At 42.2% G+C, this 25,049-nt stretch overlaps 1 protein-coding gene across 1 annotated transcript in view; it reads right to left on the bottom strand.

Moving 5' to 3' along the window:
• The window catches only part of CAMK4 (calcium/calmodulin dependent protein kinase IV), a 131,013-nt gene that overhangs the window by 59,182 nt on the left and 46,782 nt on the right, over nucleotides 1-25,049 (bottom strand). Inside the window, exon 3 of the mRNA XM_051643336.1 lies at nucleotides 3,301-3,379. Coding sequence (XP_051499296.1) covers nucleotides 3,301-3,379 — 79 coding nt within the window. The remainder of the gene's footprint in view (nucleotides 1-3,300; nucleotides 3,380-25,049) is intronic.

The following is a 25,049-nucleotide window of genomic DNA, read 5'->3' as shown; positions in this document are numbered from 1 at the left end:
TTTCAAACATCTGCTCATTGAATATATGCAAAGTACAATGGAATAGCTTGTTGGAAACAACCAGTATTTTTTGAAGGCTGCTTACAATGGAGGGAGAGGAATAATAAAGAGGGGCACACTTTTTTTATACTTGTAGGAAAACATGTTATTAGTTATTTTGTCTTTATTCAGGCTTTTTGTTAATTTGCTTGTTGTTGAAGGAAGGTCTTATTAAGTGATTCAAGCAGAGTTTAGCTTTGCAAACATTTGGGATCATCCTCAACCATACACACTAAATCTGTGGCCATCAACTATCACAATATTCAGCTTAGAAAGTTGTATTGAACCTTAGTTCCAGTCTTAAGAGATGCTCTGTCCAGGTGACATATCTCATTGAGATGAGACAGTCATGCTGGCTTCATGATTTCTCAGACCCTTCTGTAAAGACAACCCACAAACTGTGCTGTTTGCAGAGCTGCTACATTAATTTCCACCTTTGCTTTTCCATTCCTTCCTACGTGTGGCCAAATTTTCTCGAAAAAAGGAGACCACCTCAGCCAAAGAGGATATATTTTATCTTTAAATATGCCACTGTAACCAGTTTGTCAAGAGAATAGATGCTGATTATGGAGTTCTTGGTAAAATTAATCCTCTCTCTTACATACCTCGGTTAGATTTGCATCTCTGAGTGCTTACAGAATCACAGAATCTTAGGGGTTGGAAGGGACCTCAAAAGATCACCCAGTCCAACCCCCTGCCAGAGCAAGATCACCTAGAGCACATCACACAGGAACGTGTCCAGGCAGGTTTTGAATGTCTCCAGTGAAGCAGACTCCACAACCTCTCTGGGCAGCCTGTTCCAGTGCTCTGTCACTCTCACAGGAAAGAAGTTCTTCCTAATATTCACATGGAACCTCCTATGTTCCAGTTTGCATCCATTGCCCCTTGTCCTGTCACTGGTCAACACTGAAAAAAGCCTGGCTCCATCGTCCTGACACTCACCCTTTACGTATTTGTAAACATTGATGAGGTCACCCCTCAGTCTCCCCTTCTCCAAGCTAAAGAGACCCAGCTCCCTCAGCCTTTCCTCGTAAGGGAGAGGTTCCACTCCCTTCATCATCTTTCTGGCTCTGCACTGGACTCTCTCAAGCAGTTCCCTGTCCTTCTTGAACTGAGGGGCACAGAACTGGACACAATATTCCAGATGTGGCCTCACCAATGCAGAATAGAGGGGGAGGAGAACCTCTCTTGACCTACTAACCACACCCTTTCTAATACACCCCAGGATGCCATTGGCCTTCTTAGCCACAAGGGCCCATTGCTGGCTCCTGGTCATCCTCCTGTCCACCAGGACCCCCAGATCCCTTTCCCCTACACTGCTCTCCAGCAGGTCAGCCCCCAACCTGTACTGGTCCATGGGGTTGTTCTTCCCCAGATGCAAGACTCTACACTTGCCCTTGTTGAATTTCATCAAGTTTCTCCCTGACCAACTCTCCAGCCTGTCCAGGCCTCGCTGAATGGCAGCACAGCCTTCTGGTGTGTCAGCCACTCCTTCCAGTTTAATGTCATCAGCAAACTTCCTGAGGGCACACTCTGTTGCCTCATCCAGGTTGTTGATGAAAATATTGAATAGTTCTGGTCCCAGTACCGACCCCTGAGGGACTCCACTAGTCACAGACCTCCAACTAGATTCTGTCCCATTGACCACAACTCTCTGACTTCTTCCTTTCAACCAGTTCTTGATCCACCTCCCTGCCTCATCATCAAGACCACACTTCCTCAGTTTATCTACAAGGATGCTGTGGGAGACAGTGTCAGATGCTTTACTGAAATCAAGATAAACCACATCTACCACCCTACCATCATCTATCCACCTAGTTACTTCCTCATAGAAGGCTATAAGGTTGGTCAAACATGACCTCCCCTTGGTAAAACCATGTTGACATAACCATATTCTTAGATACCTCTTGCTTGTCATTTTTCCCACACTTAAAAAAAATATCTGTGCTACAGTAAGTCCACCAAAAGTCTAAATTGAATAGTTTCTGACAAATCAATTCTTAATGGGGCTGCTGTAAACATGCTTTAGCCTCCACAAAAGCCAAAGAAAAAAAAAGGCAATGAAATCTTTTTAAGTAATGGAAATCTTCCTAGTACATTTCAGAGTGAAATTTATAAGAAAGTATACTCCTAAAACATTATGGGAATTGTTGGCATGAAGAACTGGTAAAAACTTTAAAATTATGTTCTCTGCATTTCCATAAGAAACAAAGTGTAGGCTGCAGTAATGCAAGCTCATCACATGCTCTGTTTCCTTCAGTGCACCAGATGCAAATTCAAAAGCAGCACACAAAACTGAAGTTCTGTGTCACTTTAAAATCTGGCTTACTTTCAAAGATGACAAATTAATGCCAACATTTTACTCATGTGGAACCCTCTAATTACGTCTTTCACAGAGACCACCAGCATTTAGACATGTTTATCCCCACACACCCATCCTTATCTTGCTACATGTGGATATTCCTGAGCTTTATGGAATACTGGATTATTTAACACTGGAATAAACTGAATCAAAACCACTCATGAATAAAAAATCATGTCCATGCCTCACAACTTGCTTTCATCCTCTCACATTTCTCTTCACCTCTGAGGAAGATGAACTGCTCTGTCCTATTCCCCACACTTTCTTTCTGCTTGATGTCTCTCAATCCATTACTAGCCTTTCCTCTCTAGTGTCTCTTCATGCTTTCCACCATCTATTTTTGTAAAACACACAAAAATAGCTGTGGTAGAAGTCTGACATATATGGAGCTCTAAAAATAAGTGATGTCTCATTAGTTCTTTTGCAATTTTGTAGGCAGAGAAAAACCTTCATGAAATATTTCATTTTACTTGAGTTTTAGTTGGTATTTTAATCAGTTTCTGAAGAAGATAAATAATGTAATGATATTTTTTGAGCAAAACAATGTATTAAAGCAAAATGAAATCACAGAACATTTAAATTATTCAAAACTTGCTTCTTTTCCACAGTGAAAGAGAAAGACATTTTGTTTCAAAATTTTGCCCAAATCTAGGTATGTACAGACAATACCAGATAAAGAAATAAGCAAGATTTGTGGGGAGAAAGCATTCCCAACCAAGTACTGTTACCTCTAAAAGCAGTGTTAATGATAAGGAGCAGAAGAAGCTGGGTCACAGAAAAAACAAGCTTAGCGGGGTCCATCATGTAGCCAGTTGCCCCCACACAAAGAAACTACATCAAAAAAGCACCATAGAAAATCCCAAACATATCCCAAAGCAAAGCAAAACAAAACAACTTACTGTCTTCTTCAACATTTTGATGGCGTAAGGTTTCTGCGTCCCTTTCTGCCTGCATCTGTAGACAATGGATGTAGCCCCACTAAATTTAAAAAAAAAAGGAAGAAAAAAAAAAAAAAGGAAGAATAGTTGTACATATGCCTCTTTTAATATGTCAATAAACAGTGTTGTCTAGCTGAAACTTAATTTTCTATTCCTATAAGTTTGGGAAAAACCACCTCATTTTTCCCCATAGGTGCAACCAAAAAAAAGTAATGTAAAAACTGCTCTCTATTGAACCAGTGAAATTCAGCTTTGATGCAGCCAACAGAACTTGCAAGACCTCAAGATGCCTCTTGGTCACACCTCTTCTGGCTCCTCACACATCCTGGAGGTTACCCCAGTGCAGCAGGGAATGAACACTATCTGGCCCCAAACCTTTGACAACATATCTTGTCTTTGTTAAGGAAACCCATTAATAACAATCAATTGCACTGGGGTTTTTTACAAACTCTTGATGGCAGTAATGGGGAATGAGACAAAAAAGATGAGAAGATACAATTTTTATGCGGCTGCTTGCTCAGATGCCCCAACAGCCAAATCCAACACGAGGTGGAACAAGCAGAACTTTTGGTTAATTCAGTGGAAGCTAGTGGTGCTTGTTCATGGCAAAAACTGGACTGAGATTGCATCTTCTGGCTGCCTCCCAGGTGTACTCACTTGAATGTGCTAAATCTGAGCACTCAGAACATTACATCATGGTTCTACTGCTCGGAAAGTGCTTCTCTGAGAAAGTGGTTGAGCCATACTGTCTAGAGAGGCAGGCTCAGCTGCTGAGGTTACTTGCTGTGCTCTACTTGTTACTGTCAAGGAATGGACGTGCACTCTATGGATTAGCTAAAGAGAGGAAAAATGTGAAACCATAATTCAGAAGCCCCTAGATTTTACCAGATGTACTTTTAGATGCTGCTGAGTAACTCAGTATCAGCTGCCATCAAAATGGATGAAATGCTACCTGTCAGCACTGGATTTAAGGCATTTTTGGGAGCCACCTATTTTCAGGAGATTTGTGACAGACACTAAGACTCGGCACTTCCCAATAGCTGCAGATTTTTAAGCTAGAGGGGATCACCATTACCATCCATGGCTTCCTGAAAAACATAAATTGCAGAACTGCACACAGCCACTCTGCAGGGAAAGGATTTCACATATATTGCACACCAAATTGCACTGCACATCTCCCTGAACAAAAAGAAAGCCCTTTCAGTATGTCTAAAGGAGAGAAACATGAACTGGAGAATGACACTAGCAGCTTTCTTTTAAACAGTGGAATGGCATAGCCACGTTTGACTATAAGAATAAAGCTGTGGCACAAGGTTTAGATTCTGAATGTGCTGCTGTACAAAACAGCCATTTATGCTCTGCACTTCTACCTCCTCAGCACAGGAATAGGTGCTAGATAATGCTCTGAGTAGGCATGTCCATATTTTTAAGAGTACATGAGTGAGCATAAGAACTGCCATTTGATTAAGAAGATTTATTTCTGAAATACTTCTTCATCAGGAAAGGTCTCCTATGGCAAGGATTATACAGCTCAATCATGTGAGGGCTTGTATACATGAAACACACATAAAGTAGTCTTTAACTCTAATACTAACATTATTTGCCTCTCATAACAAGTGTATTGATAAACGCATGGCAGTACTGCAAGACTTGATGACTCCCAGAATCATTACATGAATTAAATTAGATGTCCTCTCCTTTGCCAAGTTTCAAAAGGTTCTTTCGAGGAAGAAGAAAATAATAGACATTAACAAACCCCTCACATCATTCAAGTACAACCAAAATGTTAAAAAATAAAATTATGCTGTGATGAGGTTTGTATTTCCAGTATTTTACTATGGCAGTGTAACAGGGAAGTCACTGCATAAACTGCAGATCATTCTTGTACCCTGCTTCACATATTCAGAGTGCAATATAACACTTAATTCATTTAGTCTACATATGCTCTTACTAAGTAGGCAGCAAACCTTCTAGAACTTCTTTTATTTGCTTGAGGGCACAATTAGATTATTCAAATAAATACATTACCATCCTGGTGCACATCTCCAGGTGTTGGCTGCTGCAGCAGTGATGGTGGACAATCACTGATGAACAGCTACACCAGCAGGGGTAGCATGGCATCACCTCTACTAGTTCATTTGACTGCACCCAAAAGCTGGAAGCTTGTAGAAGGCATGTAACAGCCCAGAGAAACATGAATTTATGAAGGCACATCCAGATGGGCAGATTGCCATCAGGCTCGTTAGTCACAGTTCAAAACAGAGTTTAGATATTATTCCCTATTGTAAAGACTTCTAACAACACATCCCTGGGGTCTTAATTCAGGGAAGAAATTATTACAAGATATAACAAGACTTGGGAATGCTTTCTGAGAGTTCTCTTTTGATTTATGTGCCTATGCCCAGCTCTGACAGACGTTTCCCATCAGCATGGAAGGAAATCACTGAGCTAACAGGTAACACTGCCTTCCTCTTCCATGCCAGAAACCGGTACTGGGGCTCAGGAACAGGACAGCAATCTGTTTACACCACACCTGCTGCAAAGCTTAGCAGATAATCACTACTAGTACAGATCTGACTCCTTGTATCTTTGTTCCTAACAGGATCTCCTTGCTTCTTCCTGTTACGGGGGGAAAAAAGGGGGAGATAGGGGGGCAGTGTGGGGAGGTGGGAAACAGCCTATGGGTCTTAATGTACATATGTAACCAGAACTGCCATGTGCAAATCAGGGCACTTCGCTTTGCTTATTTTGGCTTCCTGCTGGAGCTCAGCAAGCCTATTGCTGAATCAGCACACAAAGCTTTCCTGAGCCTGTAGGGCTTTGAAGGTCACCAATCTAATTGGAGTGATTCAAGCTTTCATCATGAAAGAGCAGTGGGAGGCTTCAGCTGTGAAACCCTCAGGTGCAGCTGAAAACCTTAGAGAGCTGCTAATTGTAACCCCTTGCCCTTGTTTTAAGTTTTTCAACATCAAACCTTGACTGCCATCAAAAAGAGCTCCCAGAACCTGGTCTGGAATTTTAATCAACTCAACATTTCATTGTTGGTCAGAAAACACAAAACATGCAGCAAACAGAAATTATTTTGGTTACATGCCACTTTCTATAGGCATGAAATTTATGGACATATTGAGAGACTGTGAGCATCTCAGCATCCCGTTCTCTCCAGGTGGTGTTGTGCTTCAACTGAGTGATAAATATTAACAGTGCTATAAAAGGGATCACATATTCAATAGTTAAGGCACTTATTTCATAAGCAGAAGATACCAACACCAGGGCATGTACGGTCAGCCCAAGCAGCTAAAAATCATTTGCAGAAGTACACTGCAGAGCGTGATTGACAAGCAACCCATTCCCATTTCAGACTAGAAACCAGAAATTCAGTCTCCCATACTCCAGATGAGTTCAACAACAAGATTACTCACTATATAGTGTTGATATATTTAGAATTGATCCTGTCAGCTCCTCCCTCTTTGTAGTTGGTGAATCATAGAATCATAGAATCCTAGGGGTTGGAAGGGACCTTGAAAGATCATCTAGTCCAACCCCCCCGCCAGAGCAGGGTCACCCAGAGCACATCACACAGGAAGGCGTCCAGGCGGGTTTTGAATGTCTCCAGTGAAGGAGACTCCACAGCCTCTCTGGGCAGCCTGTTCCAGTGCTCTGTCACTCTCACAGTAAAAAAATTTGTTCTGATATTGACCTTAAACCTCCTATGCTCCAATTTGTATCCATTACTCCTTGTCCTATCACTGGTCATCACTTAAAAAAGCTTAACTCCATCTTCTTGACACTCACCCTTTATGTATTTGTAAACATTGATGAGGTCACCCCTCAGTCTCCTTTTCTCCAAACTAAAGAGACCCAGCTCCCTCAGCCTTTCCTCATAAGGGAGATGTTCCACTCCCTTCATCATCTTTGTGGCTCTGCGCTGGACTCTCTCAAGCAGTTCCCTGTCCTTCTTGAACTGAGGGGCCCAGAACTGGACACAATACTCCAGATGCGGCCTCACCAATGCAGAATAGAGGGGGAGGAGAACCTCTCTTGACCTACTAACCACACCCTTTCTAATACACCCCAGGATGCCATTGGCCTTCTTAGCCACAAGGGCACATTGCTGGCTCATGGTCATCCTCCTGTCTACCAGGACCCCCAGGTCCCTTTCACCCACACCGCTCTCCAGCAGGTCAGCCCCCAACCTCTACTGGTGCATGACATTTTTCTTCCTCAAATGCAAAACTCTACACTTGCCCTTGTTAAACTTCATCAGGTTTTTCCCCGCCCAAGTCTCCAGCCTGTCTAAGTCTCTCTGAATGGCAGCACAGCCTTCTGGTGTGTCAGCCACTCCTCCCAGCTTGGTGTCATCAGCAAACTTGCTGAAGGTACATTCTGTACCCTCATCCAGGTCGTTGATGAAGATGTTGAACAACACCGGTCCCAGTACCGACCCCTGAGGGACTCCACTAGTCACAGGCCTCCAACTAGATTTTGCCCCATTGACTACAACTCTCGGACTTCTTCCTTTCAACCAGTTCTTGATCCACCTCACTGCCTGATCATCAAACCCATACTTGATCAACTTATCTACAAGGATGCTGTGGGAGACGGTGTCAAATGCTTTACTGAAATCAAGATAGACCACATCCACCGCTCTACCATCATCTATCCCCCTAGTAATTTCCTCATAGAAGGCTATGAGGTTAGTCAAACATGACTTACCCTTGGTAAAACCATGTTGACTGCTCTTGATGACCCCCATCTCCTTGATATGTCTAGAGATAGTGCCAAGGACAAGTTGTTCCATCACCTTTCCAGGGATGGAGGTGGGGCTGACCGGTCTATAGTTACCCGGGTCCTCCTTCTTGCCCTTCTTGTAGACTGGAGTGACATTTGCTGTCCTCCAGTCCTCAGGCACCTCTCCTGTTACCCATGACTTACCGAAGATGATGGAGAGTGGACTAGCAATGACCTCTGCCAGCTCCCTCAGCACCCTTGGATGCATTTCATCCAGACCCATCGATTTATGGATGTCCAGATTACGCAACTGATCCCTAACCCAATCCTCATCTACCTTAGCAAACTCCTCCTTTATCTTGACTTCTACTGGGGCTATATGAAACTGGGGCTCATGGGGAAAGCCTGCAGGAGTAAAGACAGAGGCAAAGAAGGCATTCAGCACCTCTGCCTTCTTTAAATCCTCTGTCACCAGGGCACCCACTTCATTCAGCAGTGGGCCTATATTGCCTCTGGTATTAGTTTTGTTGGCTATGTGTTTGAAAAAGCCCTTTCTATTGTCCTTAACCTGACTTGCAAGGTTAAGTTCCAAGGAGGCCTTAGCTTTCCTAGTTGCCTCCCTACATTCTCTGACAACAGTCTTATATTCCTCCCAAGTAACCAGCCCCTCCTTCCATGATCTATAGATTTTCCTTTTCCATTTGAGTTTGCCCAGCAGTTCCTTTTTTAACCATGCTGGTCTCCTAGCTCCCCTACTAGATTTTCTACCCATTGGGACACACTGATCCTGTGCTTGCAAGAAGTGGTCCTTGAATGTTGTCCAGCTATCTTGAGCCCCTTTACCTTCTAGCACTCTGTCCCATGGGACTTCCCTTAACAATTGATTGAGGAGGCCGAAGTTTGCTCTGTGGAAGTCTAGGGTTCTGGTCCTGCTGGGTATTCTGTTCCTCCCACACAGGATCCTGAACTCCACCATCTCGTGGTCACTGCAGCCAAGGCTGCCATTGACCACCACTGCTTCAACAAGGCCCTCCTTGTTGGTGAGCACAAGATCCAGCAGCGCTCCTCTTCTAGTCGGCTTGTCCACCATTTGCATTAAGAAGTTGTCATCAATGCACTGGAGGAACCTCCTAGACTGTGAAAGGCTGGCTGTGTAAGTCTTCCAGCAGATATCGGGGTAGTTAAAATCTCCCATGAGGACCAAGGACTGTAATTGTGAGGCTGCTTTCAGCTGCCTTTAGAAAGCCTCATCAGCTTCCTCATCTTGATCAGGAGGTCTGTAGTAGACCCCCACAACTGTATCACCCATACCACCCTGCCCTTTAATTCTTACCCACAGACTTTCAACTTGCCCCTCATCAGCCCCTGCACAAAACTCGATACATTCTAGCTGCTCTCTCACATAAAGAGCAACTCCACCACCTCGCTTCACCCACCGATCTTTCCTAAAAAGCACATAGCCATCCATGGCCACATTCCAGTCGTGTGAGCTGTCCCACCATGTCTCTGTTATTGCTACCAGATCATAACCCTTAGACTGCACACAGACCTCTAACTCTTCCTGTTTATTGCCCATGCTGCGTGCATTGGTGTACAGGCATTTCAGGAAGCAAGCAGAGCACACTGGTGGGACCAAATCCTCCTTAGACCACCCCCCTTCAGGCCCTGGTATGTTTCTCTTCGGCTTGTCCCTAACAGACCCAGTTTTCTCCCCTTCCCCCTTCACATCTAGTTTAAAGCTCTCTCAATGAGCCCTGCTAAGTCCTGCCCCAAAAGCCTTTTCCCCCTCTGGGACAGGTGCATCCCACCTGCCACCATCAGGCCAGGTGTCTCATAGAGCAGCCCATGGTCAAAAAAACCAAAGCCCTGCCTTTGGCACCAGTCTCATAGCCATTCATTGATAAGTAAACTCTTCCTGTTTATCTCTCCACCCATTCTTACAGGAGGTATGGAGGCAAACACGACTTGTGCTCCAGACCCCCTAACTAGCCGTCCCAGGGCCCTGAAATCTCTCTTCATTGCCCTTACATGTGCTTCTGTCTGACTTCTATAAAGTCAATCTTTATAGAGGCCACATATGACTAAGAATGAACGTGCTAAAGAACAAAACCAAACTACTATATTATGTATGCTATTTGTTTACTGCACAAGTATGTAGTTTTGAAAAGCCTAAAAATCATGTCTACATCTTAACTATTTGGTCAGAATGAAAACAATTACTCACTTCCATGTGATGCCACCTACAACAAAGACAACGACAGCTCATGAGAAACCTCATGATGTTCCATGAATGTATCACAGCTGCTTCACATGCAATTCACTGTCAGCACAGAATTCGTTTTCCTGCAGTACAAATACTTCAGCAACATGACAAACCCACTCAGCCATTTGTCCAGTGATTGCACAAAAAACTTAAAGTATTTTAAGTACCACCTACATGAAATAAGACTAAAATTAAATTACTGGTCTCTTCATGAGAGTTGTTTTCAACACCAATTTGAAAAATGTTTAAAAAATATTTTATATGTACAGGTAGAACTTTTTGCCCCTCTAATACACACTTTGTTGAGTATACTGGATTATTTTTCTTATTATCAAGTGTCATTGAATTCACAATTATTTCAGGACACTATTTTAAAGACTGGGTGATAGCACCACAGTGCTCTCTGCCTCTTTAAAAAGTCCAGACTGAGAAGCTGAGAAAAGGCATGGTCACACTTCAAGTACATGCAGTCAAAAAGAGTGGTGTCAACACAGATGGAATGGAGGCAGAGACGCCCAAGACTGGTGTTAAGGAGGTGGAAGTGATCGGCAGAATTTGCACATAAAAGAGAAAATGGAACTTGCAGGATCAGGCTGGACCTGCTGTGGAGAATGACAGAGAGAAAAGCCAAAGCAAGAAAAGACATGGAATTTGGGCCATGCTGGAAAAAGGCTTTCCTCCCCCACACTCACAAAAAGATTCTGCCTCTGAAACAGGAACCAAAATGAAACACAGTCAGACATCCATTTAGTCACAGGTAGGTAGAAAAGGTGACTTCCTAAAGCTTCAGTTTTTATAATAAAATAAACCAACAGTCACTGATGGTATTTTCACTGGAAGTAGGAAAATTGGTTCTTTCAAAAGTAGGTCAGCATCTCCACACCACACTCATTTATCCAGGGTTTTAAACTACATTTTGAATCAACTCAGTACAAATATAGCCCTTAATGTAATCTCCTGTAAATTTCATTTGGATTAAATTCCAAGTTCTGAATTGATTTTTAAAAAGTAAATCAGTTTGTGCTTCATGCAGTCAAAGAACAATTACATAATCTAGTTTGTTGGAACAAATCAGGTGACAGAATTAATAAGTCCCAAGGAAACTGTACCTATATGGAGCCATGGAAATCTGTGCTGCCAAACCGCACAAACTGATTGAAGTCTGATACTGGTTTCCGCAAAGAATAGAGGAGTTCTTTTGTACAGTTTACAGAAGTATAAAGTAAAGAAATATTAATTCACTCTTTCTTATATACACACTAGAAGGTCAAAATTGATGTATAGCAATAGGTAAAAATACTTTTTAGCAATTGATTCCTGTTCAGGTGATGCAATAGACCAACTAGATATTTTTGATATTCAGCTTTCACTGCATTCAGCAGGCAAACAAAAGGAGCCTCACATAAGCACAATCCCAGCTAAAGACAATTATATACTGACAGCTACATTTTAAAATATGTGGTAATCAAACTAGAGCTTGCCAATATTATTGAACTTGCAACTTCCACAAGTAACAATTTGTAGAACTGTAATCCTTTAGATATGGGCTAGGCTGGCTGGTGAAACACTAACTAAAACATGGTGCTGCTGTGATGGGACCAGTAGCTGCTAATTCCTGCTTGGGACTGCAGCAGCGTATTTCTCACTAGCTTCCAGTGGGGCTCCTACATGAAATACTGCAGGAAATGTATAGAAGACAACCTGTATTCCACAAGAAGTCTAAAAACTTCATTACACCTTGCATTGCCTTTTAAAACAGTGGGTATTCAGCTAGGTATTAAATTAGCTGCATTCTGTAATACTCATGTCAACAGTCCCGCAGGACTCCATCCTAGGCCCAGACCTCTGCAATATCTTTATCAATTACTTGGATGCAAGGCTCAAAGGAATTTTAAGCTAGTTTGCTGATGATCCAAAATTGGGAGGAGCTGTCGATTCCCTCAAGGGTAGGCAGGCCCTGCAGAGAGACTTCAACAGGTTAGAGAGATGGGCAGTCACCAATCACACGGAGTTTAACAAGGGCAAGTGCTGGATTCTGCACCTGGGATGGGGCAACCCTGGTGGTAAGTGCAGACCAGGGAATGAGTGGCTGGAGAGCAGCACGGTGGAGAGGGACCTGGGGGGGTCCTGGTTGCTGGCAAACTGAGTATGAGCCAGCAGTGTGCCCTGGCAGCCAGGAGGGTGTGAGGGACAAGCCCTCAGGACCTATATTTGCTGGAATTGGTGTCAAAACCCCTCTTGTAATCTGATCAAGCAGTATTGGAAGGTCAAGCATCTCCTTGGACCCTTACATTTTCCCTGTAAGGGCCAGGTCTGAGACAAAGTTTGGATCCAGCTGCACCCAAGCTTCTCTCTGAGAAGGAGTTTAGAAAGCAAGGGAGTCCAATCTGAAGCTCCCTGGGTTGCCCTACTTGGGTCTTGACAGAGGGTCAACCGTGTCCTGGGGTGCATCAAGCAGAGTGTTGTCAGCTGGCCAAGGGTGGTCCCACTCTACTCTGCTCCTGTGAGCAATGAGAGGACTTGGGGAAATGACAGGAAGCTGAATCAGGGGAGGTTTAGGTTAGATATCAGGAGGAGCACTGGAACAAACTCCCCAGGGAAGTGGTCACAGCACCAAGACTACCTGAATTCAAGAAGCGTTTGGATGATGCCTCTCAGGCACATAGTGTGATTCTTGGGGTGCCCTACAGAGGGACAGGAGTTGAACTTGATGTTCCTGATGGGTCCCTTCCAACTAAGCATATTCTATGATTCTGTGATTATTTTTTCCACCTCAGATACTACTTCTTAGGTCTCTGTTTAGCTGATGGGTAAACATCGAGGACCAGAAACAGACCACCAACACTGCACATCTTAAAACATTTTGATGAATCTAGCTTCCCTGTCTTTTGTTGAATGGAAGAATACAGCTGATCCAAATTTACTGAACGAGCAAGAATCATTATCTCAGACTTCAATTTGAAAATAAAGAAGCAAAGTTTGAATTACATTGAATTCCAGAGGTTACTGCTTTTGTATGTGTATATTGCTTTGGTTTGAGCTGGTATGACTCAACTTTCAGAAAGCTGAATAATGCTTCAAGTGAAGCTGCTGAAAAACACATATGAGCTGAAGATCAGAGCACTTCATACAGCACTACGGAACAAAAATGTATAGAAAATTTGTGTACACTTTCTTCTTTTACTTTTAGCCCCTTTAAAAATTTGGGATAGACCACACATTAAGAACAACAGCACTTCTAAAACAACTGGGTAGTTTGCAATAGGAAGATCAATTTCTTTCCTCCCAAATCTGAAAAAAACTTGCAGGTGAACGGTGCCTGACTATGAGAATAGTGTCAGGTTGATTGTTCAATATGAAGCTCTTGCAGACCAATAGATCCAGAAACTGAATATTATCTTTAGAGTGGAGTTTCCTTTGAGGCTGCTCTTCTTTTCTGGGGGACAGGAGGGCACTTACCTACTCACACTTAGGCAGTTCAATGAAATTGGAAGAAAGAGGAGTGGATCCAGTGACCTCCTACTGCTTCCAGCCGGCTGCAGATTTTTGTTCTTGGTATTGAACTTCAGAAACACTAGGCCAAATTTTCAAAGTCAGGTGCTTAAACTACCTGTGCAAGCACTTTCCACCTATATGACATGCCATGCAGCTACTACCCTCCCTAAGCAGCACACAAACTGAAACAACTGGAACAATTCAGTGAACATAGCTCCCCTAGAAATGCACATGCATTATTTTAAGCACTGTTTAAACCATTATCTCATAAGCAGCACTTCTTTCCTCCCTTGATCCTCTTCAGAAATACCAATAAAGAATAAACATTGTTTATTTTATCTTAATGAGGAATGCACTAGAGGCGAAAGAACGCTGAGCAGTAAAACTTTGAAAGTGTGCTGCTAAACCTTACCTCCTGGGACAGTGCATAATAGCCTGCCTCTTTTTCTTCAATGACACACTGCTGGGTGCCAACCCAGGACCTCTTGCCACAAGATAACAATAAAAAAATGTAATATATGGCAGATTTAAAAGGTTTTCAGCTTTCTTCTAACTGCTTTGTATATTTTCTTATTTATACCAGATACAACAGCCATTTTTAATCATAAACGGTAAGACTGAAAGCCAGGCAAGGGAAAAAAGTTCAGAGGAGTGTGTTATATTTTTTCAATCTTTCCTAAATGAACACTTTCTACAATGTTTTGTGAATTTTGGTCATACTTAATTGTATTCTCCATTAACGATAATTGTGTTTTGAAGTAAAAAGATAAACTGAAATAACTGTCTTTCCATAGTAAGGAGCACTTTTAATCTGCCATTTCTAATATTTTTGTAACTGTCAGAAAAATCTAATTTGCCATCATAATAACAATAACCTGCAGACCTACATTTTATTGTAATTTTATAAAAAGCTACAGTAGGAAGAGGAAGCCGCAGCAGGGTGCACACTGATACTATACATAAAATAGAAAAACAGATTTCCTGAGAAAATGAAGACAGCATTGCAGCAATATACTCTGCTGCATTTTGTGTCAGTGGGGGGGGTTATTTCCATCACAGAGATAAGTTTTGCAGTCCTGGTAGGTCTGATGACCAAATGCCAACTTACTGCTGCAGGAGGGAAGCATCAAGTCAGGTCTGATCTTCCAAAATATAAAGCCTGACCTTTCCAGCTGGGCAGACTTTGGTTCTGGTTGCTGGGAAGCAGGTCTAGTCCTTCCCTAAATGTGGGATTTCTTCCACATGCATACAGAAGCAGTATTGTATCAGTCATGAGCTATCTCTGTCATGAGCAGGCAGCTGCCCTGGAGCACTCCCCACCACCCACCCTGGTGCAACCTCCCACCCTCCCCAGGAGACAAAGTGGGCAGGAGGCTGGAGTCACCACAACCTTCTTCTCAGAGCTAGAGGAATGCCATGCAAGACTGTGGTGAGTTGACTTTGAAAAGCTGCCAGGTGCCCACCAAGCTGCTCTATCACCTCTCCATCCACCAGACCAGGGGGAAAACAAGATGGAAAAGCTTGTGGTTCTACATAAGGACATCAGTTACTGTCACAGCAAAATGAATTCTGCTTGCAGAAATTCATTTTAGTCATAGTAAGTTAATAACAGAAGAGTATAGTGAGAAATTAGAACAAAATTCAAAACACCTTCCCCCACCCCCTTATCTTTCAAGATTCTACTTCATTCCCAACTACCACTCCTCCCTGAGCAACGGAGGTCAATGAGGAAAGAGGACTGCAGTCAGTTCATTAAACTTTGTCTCTGCTGCTCCTTCCTCCTCACATTTTTCCCCTGCTCTGGTATGGAGTCCCTCCCACAGGAGAAAGGTCTTTACAAACTGCTGCAGGGTGGGTCTTTTCCACAGGGTACAGTCATTCAGAAACTGTTGCTCTAGGATGGGCTTCTCTCCATAGCTCCTGCTAGGAACCTGCTTCAGCATGGACTCTACACAGGTTCCCAGCTTCTTTCCTGTGTGTCCATCTGTATGACCTGCACCATGGATATCTGTTCCACTGTGGACCTCCACAGGCTGCAGGGGTATAACCTGCTTCACCATGGTCTTCATCATATCTTCAGGGGAATCTCTGCTCCAGTGCTTGGACCAACTCTTCCCCCTCCTTCTTCACTGATCTCAGTATCTGCAGGCCTCTCACATTGTTCATATTCCCCTCTCACACTCCTCCTGTCCAGTGGTTTTGACCCTTTCTTAAAAATGTTATCATAGAGGGACTATCAGCATCACTGATGGGCTCAGCTTTGACCAGCAGCTGGTTCCTCTTGGACATCAGTCCAGTCTGACATCAGTCTGACATCAAGGGACCTTTTAGTGTCTTCTCACAGAAGTCATGCCTGCAGCTCTGTCACTATCAAAACTTTGCCAGGTAAACCCCGTACAACTACTCTGCAGGAATCTCACTAGAAGGCAAGGTACAGAGTACTCACCATAGAATTATAGAATCATTAATCAAAAAGAACTTCAAGATGTCAGCTCCAACCATCAGCCCTGACATCAACCCATAAGCACTAAACTATCTCATGTCTACCCATTTTTTTAATACCTCCAGAAATGGTGCCTCTACCACCTCCCTGGGCAGTTTGTCCAAATCCTCACCACTCTTTCAGTGAAGAAATTTTTCCTAATATCCAGTGTGAACCTCCCCTGGCACAACTTGACCCCATTTCCTCTTGCCCTATTGTTAGTCACTAGGGAGAAGAAGCCAACACCCACCTCTCTACAACCACCTTCAGGTGGTTGTAGAGAGCAATGAGGTCTCCCCTCAGCCTCCTCTTCTCCAGGCTGAACAGCCCCAGCTCCCTCAGCCTCTCCTCATAAGACCTGTTCTCCAAACCCCTCATCAGCCTAGCTGCCTTTCTCTACACCCTCTCCAGCACATCAGTGTCCTTTCTATACTGCAGTGCCCAGAACTGTACACACTGCTCGAGGTCGAGTAGAGGGTGCAGGATCACCTCCCTGGTCCTGCTGGTCACACTATTCCTGATGCAGGCCAGGATGCTGTTGGCTTTCTTGCCCACCTGGGCACACTGCTGGCTCATGTTCAGCCAGCTGTCAATCAACACCCCCAGGTCCCTCTCTGCTGGGCAGCTCTTCAGCCACTCCTCCCCAAACCTTTAGTGCTGCTGGGGGTTGTTTTGGCCCAAGTGCAGGACCCAAAATTTGGCCTTACTGAAACTCATACAATTGGCCTTGGCCCATTTATCAACCCTGTCCAGATCCCTCTGCAGAGCCTCCCTGCACTCAAGCAGATCAACACTCCCACCCAACTTAGCGTCCTCTGCAAACTTACTGAGGGTGCACTCCACCCCCTCATCCAAATAATCAATAAAGATGTTTAACAGGAGTGGTCTCACCACTGAGCCCTGGTGAACACCACTCATGACCAGCTGCCAATTGCATTTAACTCCACTGAACACAACTCTTTGGGCCCAGCCACCCTTTTTATTCAGCAAAGTGTGTGCACATCTGAGCCACGAGCAGCCAGCTTCTCTAGGAGAATGCTGTGGGAACCTCTGTCAAAGGCCTTGCTAAAGTCAAGGTAGACAACAACCACAGCTCTTCCCTCATCCAATAGCAGGTCACCCTGTCATAAATGGAGATCAGGTTAGTCAAACAGGACCTGCCCTTCATGCATCCATGCTGACTGGGCCTGATCACCTGGTTGTTCTGCATGTACCACATAATGGTGCTCAGGATGATCTGCTCCATCAGCTTCCCCGGTACCGAAGTCAAACCAACAGGCCTGCAATTTCCTGGATCATCCATTCATCCATTCTTATATATGGGGGTTACATTGGCTGATTTCCAATCTGCTGGTACCTCCCCAGTCAGCCAGGACTGCTGATAAATGATGGAAAGAGGCTTGGTGAGCACCCCCACCAGTTCTTTCAGCACTCACAGGTACATCTCATCTGGCCTCACAGATGTGTGCACATCTACATGGAGAGCAGGTCACCATCTCCTGGACTCTGGGGTGATCACTCTGCTCCCGGTCCCTGTTCCCTAGCTTAGGGAGCTGAATTCCCTCTATATAACTGGTCCCGTTACTAAAGACTGAAGCAAAGAAGTCATTAAGCACCTCAGCCTTTTCCTTATCCTTCATCACTACGTTTCCTCCTACATCTAATAGGGGATGGAGGGTCTCTCTGGTCTTTATTTTGTTGTTAATATATTTATAGAAGCTTTTCTTGTTATTTATATCCACCTTAGCCCCTGCTTTTGTTTTGCCACCCCACAAAACAAACCAAAAAAACCATTTACTGACTCAAACACAGACTCAAGCCATGCCAGTATTCCCTGCCTCTCTTGCCACTCTCTAAAGTCTTACAAATGTATTATTTAATAACTTCTTTCAATATATTTCCAGGTATTGATGTAAGCCTTACTGGACTACAATCTATGGACTCAATCCATCCTCAACCATTCATCCTTTTTTTGCTCACCTGTAATTTGCCTTTTTCTTGACTTTTGGGACCTCACCTGCCTGCAGTCATTTCTCAGGAATGACAGCTGAAGACTCAGGTTTTGCTCCTCAGAGTTTCTTCAGTGTTCTGAGGTGAACATCACCAACTTACCACCAACATCATTCTGACTTACCTAAATCATAGAATCATAGAACGGTTCAGGTTGGAAGGGACCTTAAAGATGATCATCTAGTTCAAATATTCTCACATCTGCTCTAATTGAGCCTTTAATAGTCTATTAACTTCTTACAAAGACCCCAGCTTTCTCTACACAATGGTTTATTTGCTTGTCTTCCCTATAAAGGACTTAACTTTTTATTCTTTTTCATATTCCTTCTCCTCAGCACATTTCTCAAACCTCTTTCTTGGTAAATTTAATAAGTGATGCACCTTCAGCTTTCTCCTTTCCCATGCTGCACACTACTTGGTATCCCACAGAAAGATGATCAAGCATTGCATTCATACACAGAGCATTTTCCCCTGAACAGGAAGAAGCTGTGAAAGGTATCATGTAGTCTTGCTGCCCCCTCCCGTGGTTCATTTTCTTGATACTTAAAGAGAAAATACCCTTAATGACAATGTAGGTGCTGCTGAACTTATGTGCTGCCAACTACTGAAGTCAAATTCTACAAAACTAGTGAGCTTTACATATATCAAAATGCTGCGACTTTGAGGGTCTGATTTACCAAAGAGGGCAGTGATAGGAAAAAGGGTAATGGTTTTAAACTGAAAGAAGTTAGATTTAGCATAGAAATCCAGAAGAAATTCTTCACCGTGAGGGAAGTAAGGTACAGGAATAGGTTGTGGATGCCCCCTCCCTGGAGGTGTTGAAGGCCAGGTTGGATGAGGTTTTGCGCAGCCTGGTCCAGTGTGAGGTGTCCCAGCTTATAACAGGGAGGTTGGAACCTGATGATCTTTAAGAACCTTTCAAACCTTAACCATTCCATGATTCTACGAAAACTCATTCAAAATGGAACAACAATTCTTTTTTGAAGATTTAACAGAGTATGTACAGTACTCACTGTGATCGACAGACCATCCATCCAGGTTGCTTAGTTATGGATTTACAGTATTTTCACATGCAGTGCAAGTATCTAGTTAATAGTGTTTTTGTCTTGCAAAAGACATATGACAAGGTTTTAGGAAATGCCAGTTTTATACAGAATTTTAGTAACATGCCGCTCTCTAAAGCTTTGGCTTCAAAAATAAAGCAAAGTATAATATAATTTTAAACTATTTGATACATCAGGGGAAAAAAAACCCATAATTTTTTGACACTCATTATAATGCTAGAAAGGCTTATCCTGGATTTCAGAGATTCTTTCCTTATGCCTCCATCTGTAATCTTTGAAGATACTTTTGCTTTTGCTTCCCTGCTTACCTAACAATAAACCTATTGGCAATGGCAAATTTGGGAATTCAGTCAGAAAATTAATGTTTTTAATGAAACAAAAATAATGCTTTTAAACACTGAATGAGTGCCAAACTTAAAAAACGATTGCCTTTGTTGCTCCAAAAGTAAAAAGCAAAAGACACTTTCCTTTAGTGGCATCACTCTTCTAACATGGGACTACTAAGGCCTTGCAGAAGAAGGAAATGACATTAAATAAAAGAGAGATGAGACATAGTTCAGATACATCTTAGCTTTTATCAAAGGGCAACAAAACCCTTCTCATCATAGACCTCACAAATAGCTTCAGTAAGACTTAAGTTTACTGTGTGGGTTGTTTCGTGGTGATGAGTTACAATAATAGAAATTTAAGTACATTTCCTTAATTATTGCCTGAGGCAAAACCTCTCCTTGTTAAATATATTTTTTTTTGCCTGCCTGTATCAGGGGCATGATAATCTGATAAACCGACTTCCAAGTACTGCATTATTCTTTCATTTGAGTTCTTCGGGGAAGTCAGGTTAGGCTGACTTCTTAAGTAGTGGTGTATAGGCCTTTTTGAAAAGTGAAACCAAGGTGTTTATATATACAAACATAGCACCTCCAGTGAAAATCATTAAGACCATCCAGTAATCTTTCAGCAGGGTGGGCTTGGCTATGGGCTGAGAAATCAAATGCTGCCACTGCTGCTGCAGAGATGCTGAGATAACCTGACCATATGGTGAAACTCTGTAGAGAAAAAGAGGGAAAGATGCAAAAAAGGTCATCCTGACTCAAAAGACCCCCACTTCTCCAGCTGATTCATTTGGGTCATGAAACAACTCTTAGATTTGGTTACTGGATTGCTCTCAAGGGGTAAGTGCACAGGTTAAATATTATTAAGCTACAGTCAGCAAATGCTTCAGTATGTCACAATTTCTAACAATATTCTTCTTATTTATTGCAAATCCTTCCTCTCTCCTCAAAAGAAGGGAAAGAGAGACCACAGGTGGAATTAGGACACTTCTAGTGTCTAGTGTGTTATCAGCAGGGAAATTCAAGTACATTTACAAATACCCCTTTTGCCAGCCACATGAGAGAAAATGAATCATATTACTTGTACTGAGTCAGACATTATTCCCTTGCTGAACTGGTCTGAAACCATATTGCCCTTGCTTGGGAATCCACTGCCGAGTCACTGAGTTTCCACTAAACTGTTTGCTGCCCATGTAGTCAAATTAATCCACTTCACAGAGTGAACAGTGAACACAACTATGACCTCCAAAGAGAGCAAGAAGCTGAATCCATTCTTCACTGCAGCATGGAAATTTAAACATCTCACCAAGATACAAGGACTGGAGTTAGAGCTTTAAAATCCAGATGCACAATTTTTAGCCAGAATTTCTTTCATCCTGCACTTAACAGAATGCTACATTAAATGACCAGACTACAACAGGAAGAAAAATGCTAGTGTGGGCCACAGGAGAGAAAAAAGAGAGTACTATTTAGGAAGCAGGAATAAGTACAACATACCCAGTCAAACTGCATTTTTTTAAAACTTATTTCATTTTCACTTTCAAATACTGATTTATCCCCCAAACAGGCAATCTAAAGAAAACTTTGCTTTGCTTTGTTTAGTGATGGTTTTGCCATTATAATAATTTATAGGTGTCTGCTTGATTTCTTGGACATTGGCATTTACTGCAGCCTACTGCCTTCTAGTAAACATACATTAACTTCTGATAGGGAATATCCCTTTTCATAGCAGACAACATCTTACATTTTTAAAACACCTCATGGATGATTCCTCAACCTTTGGTGATTTCCTTATGTTACAATATTAAAGTATCACAGAAGAACACTTTATGCATAAAAGAGTTTCCTCTGAATACCATTTGTAATAATTTGCATTATTTCTCTTGCAGATAAACCAGAATTATCCACCATATTACAGCACCACCTTTCACTTGTATTTACCCAGTATTTGAAATTCAAAGGAAACACTGACTGCCACTAGACTCCCCTCAGGATTGGACAGCAAATCATACTACCAGACTGCATCGCACAGACACACTGATGCTCTGATCAAGAGAGGATTGCTGAAGCTCAAACTCCCACCCACACTCAGGCACAATGCTGTCCTGTGGGAAAAGCAAACCATGCCCACACCAGCTCTGGAGATTACTTGTTCAGAGTTGACTCAACTTACCCAGTATGTTTTTGCCTATTAAGACAACCGGGCACACAGGAAGTCATCTTTAAGAAAAATTTATGAGGCATTCAACAATACTCAGCTAGTGTCAAGCTAGCACATTTTAATAAGCCACAGATGGCAAAAGGGGAAAATGGATGGCATGCTCACTAGTACCTACAAGATAGCAGAGATGGATATCATGTCTAGCTCTAGTAGAAACAAAAATCTGAACAGAGGAAATCCCAAGCATTCAAACCTGAAGAAAGATATATTTGCTGCTTGTTCAAAGGCATCATTATTATATAAACATTCAAGTAATCAATTTTTTATAACATTGGTAACACTATTCAGGAACTTAACGAGCTCCAAGCTTGTACGTCAGACTATGCTTTCACCACATACATGACATATTTTATATGCAGTTAGTGGTAACAATAATTACACGTTATCCTAGATTACTACAATGCGGCTCAATATATGTGTTCACTGTAATCATACTACAATAACATAGGCAGAAAAAGCTACTGCTAGTCATAGGGAACTTCCAGACTCACTTGTTGATTTCTGTGAAATAGCATAGATTTTATGAGAGAGGACAGAGAAGACTTCATCATTGTAATATTTTTTTAAGGAAACTGTGGTTGGAAAAGATTTCCAGTATTTCCAGTTGAAACTCAAAACCTACTAACCTAACTGCTAACCTACTACTCAACATAACTTTGTAGCACATTTCAGCACATTTCTAGAGTTATCAGAACGGTCTAGTGCCGATATAATTAACAAAACCAAGAGTTAGCTTGCTGTCTCCCAGTTTGGTCTATTAATCTCCCTGACTAGAATTTTAAGGTGTGAAATTATTCCCCTGTTTCAAATCTACTTGTATCAGCTGTAATGGTAGGAAGTCAGAGCTTCACAGTTGATAGAATGAATTTTAATTTGCAGAGTTAATAGTAATTACCCATAAACAAAGATGTATGGGTAATTAGTTTAGGTGCTTGGTTAATAGCAGTGGAGTTTGTCCAGTAATTAACAACACTGGCTGTGATAAATTAAACGCCCTTGCCTCTACCATAGTAAAAAAAAAAGGAGGAGACTACTAAAAAGAGAAGTCTGGGTTTGTAATTTCATTACTCCATGCTCAGAAAGATGCATTCATTAGTCTGAGACAGGAGTGCTGCCCTAAGACACCACATCTGAAGAGGTGGACAAGCTCACGTGAGAAGCACACTCTGCCAGCTCCCAGTGTAGAGAGGAGGAGAGGGGGTCTTGCAGTGCACCTGCCGCCAGCCCTGGGGAGGGGACAGTGCAGGACCACGGTGGGCAGCCTCCTGTCAATGGAAGGACTGGAACTGCAGGGTTGCCCTGCCGTACCAATGGCGAGGGACAGCCTTCCCATCCTGCAGCTACTGCTGTATTACCAGTCCTCAAAGAGGACAGGACGTTCTTGGTCTTACTGAAAGTTCACCAGGACACAACCATTCCTAAGCTCAATTACTTCAATTACAGAAACTGCAGAAAATGCAGCTATTCAAAATATGGTCGCCTATAGCAGGCTGACAGTCTCTTGGGTGGAGTAATTTTTGTTTGGTTGTTATTTTTGCTTTGGATTGCTTTTAAAGTTTTGAGTTAGAGGTTTGTTCGAGTTGGTTTTTTTTTTTCAATTTATTCTCAAAAACTTAATTTTGTAAACTCTATTACAAATGAACACAGTTATTTTTGTACTTCATAGTACTAGAAATGGGCAGTACACAACCAGCAACTTGAAATTATCTCCATTTACTCAAACATGCTTGCAGTGCTACACAAGCAATATAATGAAAACTTCTGTTCTGGTTCCATTTCAGAAATTTATGCATGAGTAAATAAATAAATAGAAATAATACTAATAACACTACTACTACTACTAATTATTAATAATAAAAATAACAATGATAATAATAATTATTATGGCGATTATGATAATGATCATATAATAGTAGGACTCCACTGTTTTTTCAATTAGTGTTCATATAATAAAGTGAACATCATATTCCATACAGCCATAATTAGAGGAAATATATTATTTTAGCTGTCACAGTCTCAAATTGTGAGCTTTATAGGCAGAGGTAATAAAGAGGTACAGGAAGAGGATACAGAATAATAAAATTGTTAAGGTTCAAACGGATCCTAAGGATCATCAGGCTCCAACCTCCCTGCTATAAGCAGGCTAGGCTTAGACCAGGCTGCACAAAGCCTACTATTAAAGATGCTGCCATTATTAAAGATGCTGCCATTGTTGAAAAAAACCTGGCAATTTCTTGGTTCCTTCTTCGGATACTACATCACTTAACATGATCTGAGCACATGATGAAAAGCTTCCTTGTAAAGATCATTTCACTGAGCACTAGAAAAAGTCTAGCATATGGCAACACTTTCAAAATTGGCTGTACTTTTTATTTTCAGAGCCTTTACTTTTCCAGCACATGTTAATCTTAGAAAAAACTGACTCTTCACCTTCTTATTGAGTTAAAGGGATTGAAGAGGTTATACAGCCAGGAAGAATTTGGCCAAAGCATGTAAGATGTCAGCCATCAGCACAATGTGTTCTGACAGACCAGTTAAAACCTTTGCAAGCATCTACAGAACAACCTCAATGTTAGCCAGTTTCTTTTCAGACAAATTTTCTTCCAAGTCTAACCTGAAGGAGGATTCTCAAGTGCACACAGGAATTAGCTCTCTTCAGAGAGGAAGAGTGAAAAGCAAACAATGTCAGTTCAAAGGAATTCAGAAAGACATGCTATTGCAAACTAAGACTGGCAGCTGAAACATTCAGCATTAAACTCCTCTGGCTGATTTTAACTCCCCATAATATTTACATCAACTCTTGCTAAACACAGGACTTGGAGTAATTCTTCCTTATTAGCAGACTCATCTGCTGCCTTATTAGCACACTCTTGCCCTACCTCAGCTTTATCTCCCCATTTGTGTAGCAGTCTGTGGTGTTAAGGGAAGTTCTGAGTATTTTTTCTGAACCATCAAATGACTTCTATGACCCAATACAATTTTCTTCTTTCTGTCTGAGCCTGTACAAAACAGTGAGCAGAACTCATCTGATCAAATGTTGGTATTTACTTGCCCAGTAATAATCTAAACTCCCTTTGCAGTTAACAGAAAGAAATGGCCAATTCTGCAACAT

Source organism: Apus apus, chromosome Z (assembly GCF_020740795.1).
Source record: "Apus apus isolate bApuApu2 chromosome Z, bApuApu2.pri.cur, whole genome shotgun sequence".
NCBI lineage: Eukaryota > Metazoa > Chordata > Aves > Apodiformes > Apodidae > Apus > Apus apus.
The sequence above is the reverse complement of the archived record's forward strand: the minus strand, read 5'-3'. Positions and strand labels throughout refer to the sequence as shown.